The following is a 9,952-nucleotide window of genomic DNA, read 5'->3' on the forward strand; positions in this document are numbered from 1 at the left end:
TTATGATATACAGGGTGTTAAGGTGAGTTTGGCACCTTATTTTTAATAAATTTTAAATACTACAATATATTTGAAGAATTAAAATAATTAAACAATTTGTAGACACTTAAAAAGAATAAAGTACTCAAATTAGATAATAGAAAAACTTTATTTATTATGGAGGAATTATGTATTTACTTTTCCACATTATTTTCTTTTTCTCATTTTATCAAACTTCAATTATTGACAGAAATATTTGAAATAAAAGAAATATTACCGAAATATTTTATAGTACGTTTTCTTTTATTGATAAAAAGTACATTTTTTTAATATATGCTTAACTATTAACAAAAAATAATATTAAAAACCATCTTTTATGATTTTATAATTTTCTATAAATTAGTTTTAGAAGCATAGCCGGTTAAAATAACATTTCCTTCATTTTTAGTTAAAAAATAAATAAAGAACACACTACTGGTTTGATCTTTTCTTGTCAATTCTGGAGGGAGGGTTTGAAAACAAAAATGATTCAGGAGATTTCAGATTATTTCTGAAATCGAACCCAACTAACGAGTCCACTTTGGGTTAACACTTGTTCTTACGGGACGAAAGATTATAATTCACAAATCACTTGAGGATTTTGGATGGCTGATCTCGGCTGTTCTTCTGCTGTTTCAAAGGAATTTCAGGGGGAGCAGGAACCTGCAAAAGACACTCCGATGCTTAAGTCAGGTGATGTCAGAGTATCAGAATAATTTAATGCGTAATCAATGCATGGAACAGTGTGCTATTTATATTATTTTACTTATGAGTCCTACCTGGAATGGGCTTTCTGGCCCGACCATTCCCCTGTTGGCTATTCTTGGATCCAGAGTTTAGGGGGAAAATACCAAAGGATTCTTCGGGGGTTGACGGTATTCGGTACTCGGCTATGAGGGTCTCTGGGGGTTTCATGTCGGCTAGAGTGGTTGTGTCGCGGATCTGGGCTATTTTGTGGAAAGATACTTGTAATATGAGGTATGCGGCTTGTAACGCGGGGTAGGCGGGCATCTGGGTAGTTGCCGAGGGCCGCATGGTTTGTAAGGTTGCCTTCTGTGAGTATGTGGTCTTCGGCCTTGTGGAGGGTTGCGCTCCGGGGGGGCGTTTGGTGTGGCGCATGCGGTTGGTGTGATCTGGGTTGAATAAGCGGTCCTCGGCCCTGTTGAGGGTCGTGCTTCCGGGAGGGCGTTTGGTGTAGCGCATGCGGTTGGTGTGATCTGGGTTGAGTAAGCGGTCCTCGAGACTTGCTGGGAGCCGTGCACCAGGGGTTGTGACCTTTCATAGCGGAATGTGATGTGGGCGGTAGCCAGCCTTGTTGGGTGTCTCCTGAACGCAGGGGGGCTTCGCTAAGGTACGGGTTGGCGGAAGGGTTTGGTGTTGCGTACCTAGGCTGGGACAACTTCTATGCAGTTGCATTTTAGATGAATCATACATTTTTATTCGAACCATGCATATTTAAAAGATGCCTTATCAGATTATTGTTCCTGTAAAAGTTAAAACTGTTTAACCATCCAGCATTGCTCAATCTCTAGAGCTATCTTGTCCTTTGATTCATACTTTTTCTGAACATTAAGACGTCCAAGCCAAGACCGTACACTGTATTGCTTTGATAACTATGATTCACACTTTCACTGATTAAGACTTTGCAGTCCGAAACCAAAACCAAAACCTAAGTAACATAGGATTTTGAGTTCTAAACTGTAACCTGAATTTAAGAAAGTGATTTGCAATATTTACAACATAAGAGGGAGATTAAAAAAGTCGTAAACTTGAAACCCTTTGCAGCTGTCTCAGTTCTGCATAACCTGCCCTTGCCTGCTACTCTCCTTCCCATTTTCTAACATCTGATGAGTAGAAATACAGTTGAAATCAACCACATTGTCGCCACTAACATACACTACTCGGAAAATGTCATACTTCATCTCAATGGAGAAACGTTCAAGATATGGCATCATCCATTTTCTTTGGTCGGAGTTCAGAATCCATGAGTAACAAAAATGGAGAGACTTCCACACATGCATGCACACCATTCTGGGTTTGCTTTGTCCCTTCAAGCAAAGCCCAGAGGTTGTTCCTTCCATTTTGGCAAAACGAGACCTTAAAATTGCAAGAACAGCGTAGCAGAGATCGTTAAGGTCATTGGTAGTGGTCGCTGCTGAGTTCAAGGATAGTATGTCCCCAGTGGAGAATTTTGCTGTTGAAGACCCATCTCTTGACTCTCCACCGTAAGCTTCAAGGAAACTGTGATCAATTAATACACCCATGGTTGATATGCTGTTGGTTAACATTGTTTTCTGTAGAGTGCCAACAATAGCATAAATAAATACACAGAAAACTACGAATAAAAGGAAAAGGTTATCGATGTATGTTGATTAAAGTGAAAGATAGCGAAAGAATAAGAGTTTACATGTTCTGTCTAGTTTATAACCTAATAAGGTGACAATTCCGTAAAGAGTTTACATGTTCCGTCTCTTATGCATTCCATAATAGTTAAAATGTCTGAGTATTTCATAATATATAAATAAGGTATAAATCACATCTTACAAATTTTACAAAGTTGAATTAAACTTAAAATCATAAACAAATTCTAAGCTACCAGTTCTCAAAATGATATCAATTGTTCCACCTGTGTGGGCTGGCAGTTGATTTGGTTGAAGCGAACGTCATTTTTTGCAAATGCATTTTATTAGGAATTGGTGACTTTTCCTATTTTGATGATTCAAGAAAGAATCCAACTTACAAGGGTTGAGATCAGCTCCTCTTTTTCCTTACTTGAATGTCTCGGCCATGCTCCATACCATATGATCTGATTACACAGCATAAAAATCACAAAGTTAACAAATAAATCAAGAAAGATAAAGAACAATGGTGTGTGATATGCACAATCAGAAGAAGATCAACCCAAAGAGATTACGATTGACAAAAAACAGAACAAAACATCATTTGTGGGATAGATGGAATGAAACCGGTGTAAGTACAGTAGAAGTTTAGAATTTTGTTGGGTCCAAAAAATAATTTTAATCTATGAAACAGGGGTAATTATTGTCGAAATTTAGGATTTTCTGCTTCTAATTCAGGAAATTGATTATCGCTGAGAAGCCACATGGTAAAAACAACTAGATAATTGAACACAAGCAAAATCACTTATGTTAAACTGATATATCTGTAAATAGATGACAGATTAAACCATTACAGATGGTAAACTACCATGAAGCAATGGCATCTGAAGTTGTCATTCATTGAAAGATAGAAGTTGTTGATGAACATGAACTCGTGGGTCCAAAATCCCACGTGGAAAACAAATCTGAAAATAAGAATGATAAATATAATCAATTTAGGATGCAAACTGTCAGTTATTGTCTTCCAAGCCAATTATTGGTATCATTCAAGGATACAAAACGGGTTTTCATAGACTATAATCGGCAAAGTTTCAAACCAATTGAATCCACTAGACACAGAAATTTAGAGCATACAATTCAAAACCGAGATAATTAAGTTTAGGAGAAATGATTTAAAATGAACTGGAATTAAAAAACTGAGAAATTAAAGAAAAAACTTACCATATTTCCATGGATGCTTCTAAATATAGAGCTCTGAACACAACCAAGGCTCTCAGTAGTTAAGGAGAAGTGTTTGAGTCCATGAACTAGGTCATCTATGATCACAATAGTTGGCTTGAAAACGAAGAAACTTATGTCCAAATTCTTCTTGTTAAAAGGCACAGAACATGCCATCTCTTACGTTTGTACTGTGTATATCTTAGCCTTGCTTTTAAGCTCCTTCACTGGCTCTAAATTACCAATATATGTATTTGTCTCTGAGAATCTTCAAATACGAAAAACAAACCATAAAACACGCATACCCGAAGCTTCCATCAATTTGAAGCTGCTTTCTAGAAAAGTTCCTAATTGGTTTGAGGAACTCAATTGGTTGTTTCCTTCTGCATGGTCTTCTGTTGTGTTTCTTGTAAACGACCAAGTCTTGCAAATGGAAACCAAAAAGATATCACGTGCATTGACTAGTTCAACACGTTCACATGTTTTGTGACATGAACAAAAAAACGTCTAATGTCTAAGACATTTATGGTAGAACGTTGTTGCTCTGTATATATTTTTTATTACAATTTCAGAAAGCATAAAATAAATGAGAGGATAAATATAATATTAGACATGCAGAACATAAATAAAGTTGTTTAAGAATTTATGGTATACTTTTATTTTTGTAAAAACATAACATATTTCAATAATATCATTTGATGTAAAAAAAAATGAAACAAGGCTCAGAAATTTCATTTTAATTCAACATGGATTGTAATTTCATTTTAATGAAATGCAAATGTTAATAGATTGTAAAAGTCACAGGGTACTAACTATGAGGTCAAGACTTAGGTTTATGTAATTGATGCTACTGTAACATGAATATATATGACAGTATGCGAGATATTGTTTTTAGAAAATAAAAAATAATTTATAAAGAAATTTATAAATTTAAAAAAAAAACTAATTTATGAACTCGTTGAAATATATTATATAATACATACATACACTCGACATATTTTACCCCATTTCTTAGAATAAAGAATCCGTTACATTATAAGTAACAATCTAAACACAAACGTGAGATTTACTCTCGTTTCTATCATATTGTGTTAAAAAAATTTATTAAGTTGCATGTTTTAAAATTGGCCTAAAATAATTGAGTGGAATGGGTTAAAAACTTACGGGTCAAATAAAAATTGCTACGTGAATCCTTTAAGCTCTTAAAACTCATTGCTACTGAATTCATTTTCTCGGATTAAGGAGTCTATTATAGAATTATTTTAATACACAGCTTTCGCGAGTTTAATTTGAAGAATCGGGATTTCCATCAAAATAAATTATCATTGTTATACAGGAATGCCACCTTAAGCAAAAATGTGGCTTTTTAATACTACAAAAAATGAGGATCCTGTAAAGAATATTAATGCTCCAATACAGTCTAATTAACATCACAGTGTGTGGGATACATTGTCACATCACATGCTTTAACCTGCAATAACATGATACAGCACATATTAAGATTTAAGAACATCGATATTCATCGAAAGTCAACTTGGCAACTTATAAAGGAATACACAGGGTGAAAAATGGTAAATAATATGTGTGGTATTAAAATACGTAATCAATTCCAAAATGTCAATGGCTAAGGTACAAAGAAGGCTGTGCTTGTTTTCGGAGACAAAACTTCTCTACTTCATATACACTCCACTGAACTTATCTACTTCTATATTATGGGAGTAAATTCTCAGTTTTTACTACTACCCAAGCAAATGAGTCAATTATTTTGCCATCCCACACCCACTCCCTATCCTTTTCCTTAAATCAGACACAAATTGACACACCACTCATCAAACACTTTTGAAAAAATGAAGTATCATTACCTTTCCATACTATAAGTTTATGGGGACTCTCAGACCATCATGAGCAAGCTGCACTGGAATACCTTCCCTAAATAATACAATAATAGAAGAGTCATTACTATCTTTTTCTAAAATCTACAACATATAAATAGAGTAAAGCACACACACATATAAGGGTTTAGTATTCTGGGTTCCCATGTTACTATTAGATCATCGTGTCAGTTATTACTATATGTACTTGCAACGATTTTGACTTCTTCAAAAAATAATAAGACGTACCTTTTAGACCACTCCTTCAAAAACTCGTTGTCTTTGTGGTGATCAAACTCGTGAGTCATACCAATAAGTAGTGCCTGCTTAGGACACAATCTCTTCAGAGTTTCTAGAGTCTGCAAAATTACCAATTAATAACACGGCAACATCAACGTCAGGGACAAATGAAGTGTAAACATAACCCTTTTTTGGGTAAAATGGAAAACAAACCTGTGGAAAACAAAGGTGAACATTATGTGACCCAGTCTGTGATAACACAAAGAACAAACAAGAAAACGTGAATTAACAAGTAAAGCAATACAAAAGGTAAAACACAGAATAAAATTACATGAATCTGAAAAATTCTCACTTCCAAAATTATCAAGAATGAAACTTGATATTTATGTTTTTTAAGCAATTAAAGGACACGAGGATTCATTATTTTAATGTTGCAGATATGTGAAGTGCAAGAAACTTTTAAAACGATTGTCTAGCACACATGCATCGAGTAATTATATTTTATCATACTTTTTGATAAAATTATTAAACTTACACCAAATAAGAGGTGTCCGTCATTTATAAGAAAAATAAATAAACTTGAAAAAAAAAATCCTGTGAAGAGACACTAATATTCCGTAAAACAAATTAACAAAAAATTGAATCAAAGCAAGCCATAAGAAACAGTTAAAAAAGCACTTTAAATCATACAGGGATGATGCAACAGAAAATAAATCAAGCATGTCAAGTGACAAGAAATTAAAAAAAAAATCCTTAAAAATTCATAATAAGACACTTTTCCATGTGATTCTTTATTGATATATTATGTACATTATGGGAACAAATTCAGTGGCAGAACATAACTGATTATATACCTGGAACACAGCATGAACATCATATTTATAATTTAAACCCAAAAGAGTTGAAGATGGAACTACTGACCCTATACAATGAATCCAATATAAGAAGATCCAACTGTCCAGCCCCGCTTTTTGAGATGACTGTAAGAAGAAATTTATTGCTAGATATAAGATATTGAAATTCGTAATTCATTTGATAACTTTCTTATGCATGCTTCAAACATGAAACTTGTCTTATGGGTGATGGTGTTATTGCAATCTAAAAAGCTACACATGCTGTCCAAACTACAGAATGACAGCATGCGCCAAACAGCCAAAATGAGCAATCAATGACCGATATGTCCTTTTCCCATGGAAGAGATAAGAGAGTCAGAGTATATGATACAACAGATAGAGTATAGACTATTTATATCATAGAAAAGATATACATAGTAGATGTATATGTCCAAGCAAGAAGAAATTAATTTAAAACATACCATACTCTGTACTAGCAGGAAACCGTGAAACATCAGATATGTAAGCCACCCTGCTTTTCTCACCAAAAAGAAAGCCTAAACATATATAATCCTCCCCATGCATAACCTACATTCATAGAGGAACAGTTAGATCCTTATAATAAAGGGTGCCGCATCATCACCATTAAAGACAAAGACCTAGAAATTAACTGGTAAAGGAGTAAATTTTAATCCTGATGCAGAAAAAGGTTGGTTGCAGTCATCAGCAATAATGTTCCAGTCAATTTGAGCCACCCTTCGTATTTCTTCTCCTTCCTTAAGCTTTTTCCGAACCAAATAGGGAAACTTCTCTGCTATGCTGTTGCAAAGATTTAAAACATGGATTCAACTACTCAAGACTATAAGACAAACATGAAATCAAACGAAAGGGGCATAATTCAGCAGCAGGGGTTACATTGTGATAAAGAATCAAGAGAAGACCGTTTTACAGATATACTGGCGATCAAATACAATGGTTGATAAGTGCACCCAAAGCACTCATGTTGTCTCAAAGGCTTGCATGAAAGTTTCATATTATATTGGTTAAATCAAGTATGTAAGTTAATATTACTATATTCTATAAAAAAACAATAAATCCCTAATAGAGTTACCTATCCATTGAATGTTGACTTAGATATAAGGGTGTGGGATCAATATCATTTATTGGACTAAAATGCTGCACAGCACGTATATCATCCAATCCAAGGACAGCATCAGCATGTTCATGAGTTAAAATAATCTGTAATTCAAGCACATTTAAATTTGTTTTTCAGATAAAATGAAATTCAGGTCAACCCAAACTGCAAGGAAATAATACAGGTAAAAGTTAGTAAAACTATGGTAAGCACAGAATTGTATCAATAAATAGTCTGCAGATTCATATCAAATATTACAATATTTCATGTCTTATGAATCATTTATATCTTTATTTTTTCCAAAATGACTTTCTTTCCTGGCAGTATGCAAAATTTTCACCAAACCTCAGGATTGCTGCTGTGAATAATTTTGTCTTTGCAGAATGGTTCCATATATTCAGATTTCGCAGTGAATCAGTGGTAATTGGCAACTATAAATCTTAAGAGGCTTTGCTTAAGCTGCTAATTTTCTCACAATAAGTAAACTAGAAAACTTCATTGCTTTGCCTGCTCACCTTCCTTACCAGTTATATTGCTAGTAGAGAATCCAACAGACTTTTACAACCTCAGGAATATAAAAAAGCTGGATACCACTTAACAAATTTTCTCATTCAATTGATAAACTTTCACAAGATCGCCCATAGTCCAGTAAATCAGAGATAAGAGAGAAATCGCATCATATTATCAAAACAACAACGACCCTTAACTCATTTTCAACAACTAACACATTGCGCCAAGACATGAAGGACATCCTGCCTACCTAGGTACGAAATGCAACATCAGAAGAAACAACGAATTTCTTTTACATTAGCAATTTATGCTATCCTCATCGAACTTCCAATCGGTTATTAAGAGGCATAAACACACGTTGCATTCTACAATCCACTAGCTTACGCGCAGGGAACCATCTCTAAATTAAGAAGGCGTCATGAGAAAAGTGAACTCACGGAATCAACTCTGGGAATCCGATGGGAAACGAACCACCTAAGCACTGTTTCCCTGAAGGTCTTTCCAACATCGATCAATATGTACTTGCGATCGTTCGCGTCGCCGCAGTAGTCAATCAGGAGAGACGTGTTGCACCTGCAAATCGAGATCTTGAAGCCGTTTCTTGAAATGGAAAAAGGGAAGAGGAGGAGAAAGTGAAGGACCTGTAATTAGGGTTTCGCTCGGGAGGGATGGACAATGACTGGAAGCAAACGGAGCAGGGAGGGTTGGAAGGTTGAAGGAGGCACATGAGATTGGGAACCATGCTGGAACAACCGGTGCCGAGAAAGATCAACGCCGATTCCGAAGGAGTGGGAGTGGCTGCGCCGTCGACGAAGCCATTGGAAGCAGCCATGCCTTCAGTCACGACGGATTCGGAGATTGCAAATCAAAAACAGAGACTCCGTTCGTGATGTATGTTTTGCGTTCTGGTGAACGGATATTCCAACACGAGTGTCAAATTTATAGCGAGATCCAGACCCGCCAAAAGCATCTTTACACTTTTTAATTTTAATATTATTTTTAATTCTCAATTTTCTTAGGTGATATTTAGTGTGAGACTTCGACACTCAAACCCAAGTTTTTTTTAATTATTATTATAATTGAAGAATATGATAGTAATGGGTTGATTTTATTTAGTTTGATACAACTAATTACGAGCGGATGATTTGAATGAGTATTAAAATTGAGATGTCGTATTTATTTGTGGGAAAATGTATTCAGATGTTGTAATTATATTAATCTTAATTAGTACGATTAGTTTTACCATGCTTAAAAAGGTTTATCCGCTATATTCAGATGTAGAGGAATATAAATGTTTTTTAATAATTTGAACAACTATAGGTGTAGATTGATTTAGGTTGAATTTTGAAAATCTATTATCTAACACTTGGAATTTTCTTAGTACTTGAGTTGTTTTTCTTGCAAGCATTATAGACTTGAATTAGCGTGTCTACAAGATTGAAATACTAAATGTATCGATGGTGGGAATTAATTGATTTATACTAATTTGGACATATTTTTAGTGTAAATTGATAATAATCGGGTTGATTAACATTTTTATAATTTTGAATACAAATGGTTTTTTATTACTAAAATTTATTAAAAATATTATAATTAGGATTTTCTAATTGTGCAACTTATATGAAGTTTTTTAGATTTTGCATGTTGTTTTAGTATTGAGTTGGTCACTTAAGCGGTAATTATTATTATTTGTCCTAAATACCTTCACTAAAGTTTCTCACCATCTCAAACAACAATATTTCTCTTTCAATGGCTTGAGGTTTAAACAAAATAAAGGTTGAACTAATT

General features: G+C 34.4%; 3 protein-coding genes across 4 annotated transcripts; all 3 read right to left on the reverse strand.

Annotated features, from left to right (window-relative positions):
- Window positions 1–409: 409 nt before the first annotated feature.
- LOC114188795 (uncharacterized) lies at window positions 410–1,281 on the reverse strand. The gene is made up of 2 exons (XM_028077441.2): window positions 798–1,281; window positions 410–681 (listed from the first exon to the last, which is right to left on the reverse strand). The coding sequence occupies exons 1-2, from the start codon at window positions 1,219–1,221 to the stop codon at window positions 665–667; spliced, it is 441 nt and encodes a 146-aa protein (XP_027933242.2). The 5' UTR covers window positions 1,222–1,281; the 3' UTR covers window positions 410–664.
- Window positions 1,282–1,595: 314 nt separating this feature from the next.
- LOC114188794 (uncharacterized) lies at window positions 1,596–3,983 on the reverse strand. Of its 2 annotated transcripts, XM_028077440.2 has the most exons (4): window positions 3,579–3,983; window positions 3,226–3,322; window positions 2,759–2,824; window positions 1,596–2,312 (listed from the first exon to the last, which is right to left on the reverse strand). In XM_028077440.2, exons 2-4 carry the CDS (start codon window positions 3,283–3,285, stop codon window positions 1,809–1,811), a joined length of 630 nt encoding a protein of 209 aa, XP_027933241.1. In that variant the 5' UTR covers window positions 3,286–3,322; window positions 3,579–3,983; the 3' UTR covers window positions 1,596–1,808. The 2 variants fall into 2 exon arrangements, with proteins under 2 accessions (XP_027933241.1, XP_027933240.1); XM_028077439.2 differs by lacking the exon at window positions 3,226–3,322 and having other exon boundaries at window positions 3,579–3,979.
- An 875-nt stretch (window positions 3,984–4,858) lies between these two features.
- On the reverse strand, window positions 4,859–9,086 carry LOC114187154 (Metallo-hydrolase/oxidoreductase superfamily protein). The gene is made up of 10 exons (XM_028075302.1): window positions 8,806–9,086; window positions 8,602–8,737; window positions 7,631–7,758; window positions 7,191–7,338; window positions 7,002–7,107; window positions 6,608–6,666; window positions 5,900–5,935; window positions 5,696–5,805; window positions 5,438–5,504; window positions 4,859–5,046 (listed from the first exon to the last, which is right to left on the reverse strand). Exons 1-9 carry the CDS (start codon window positions 8,994–8,996, stop codon window positions 5,447–5,449), a joined length of 972 nt encoding a protein of 323 aa, XP_027931103.1. The 5' UTR covers window positions 8,997–9,086; the 3' UTR covers window positions 4,859–5,046; window positions 5,438–5,446.
- Between the last annotated feature and the right edge of the window lie 866 nt (window positions 9,087–9,952).

This window comes from Vigna unguiculata, chromosome 6, assembly GCF_037176805.1.
Source record: "Vigna unguiculata cultivar grain cowpea cultivar isolate G323 ecotype 2 chromosome 6, ASM3717680v1, whole genome shotgun sequence".
In the NCBI taxonomy this organism is placed as follows: domain Eukaryota; kingdom Viridiplantae; phylum Streptophyta; class Magnoliopsida; order Fabales; family Fabaceae; genus Vigna; species Vigna unguiculata.

Excerpts from the sequence above, each read along its gene's own strand:
- LOC114187154 (XM_028075302.1), bottom strand. The coding sequence starts at position 8,996 with ATGGCTGCTTCCAATGGCTTCGTCGACGGCGCAGCCACTCCCACTCCT. Across the intron at positions 8,738-8,805 it reads GAGCGAAACCCTAATTACAG|GTGCAACACGTCTCTCCTGA; the intron begins GTCCTTCACTTT and ends CTCGATTTGCAG. Across the intron at positions 7,108-7,190 it reads TAAAATTTACTCCTTTACCA|GTTATGCATGGGGAGGATTA; the intron begins GTTAATTTCTAG and ends CTATGAATGTAG.
- LOC114188794 (XM_028077439.2), bottom strand. The coding sequence starts at position 3,752 with ATGGCATGTTCTGTGCCTTTTAACAAGAAGAATTTGGACATAAGTTTC. Across the intron at positions 2,825-3,578 it reads GAAGCATCCATGGAAATATG|ATCATATGGTATGGAGCATG; the intron begins GTAAGTTTTTTC and ends CTGTGTAATCAG. Across the intron at positions 2,313-2,758 it reads AGGAGCTGATCTCAACCCTT|AAAACAATGTTAACCAACAG; the intron begins GTAAGTTGGATT and ends GGCACTCTACAG.
- LOC114188795 (XM_028077441.2), bottom strand. The coding sequence starts at position 1,221 with ATGCGCTACACCAAACGCCCTCCCGGAAGCACGACCCTCAACAGGGCC.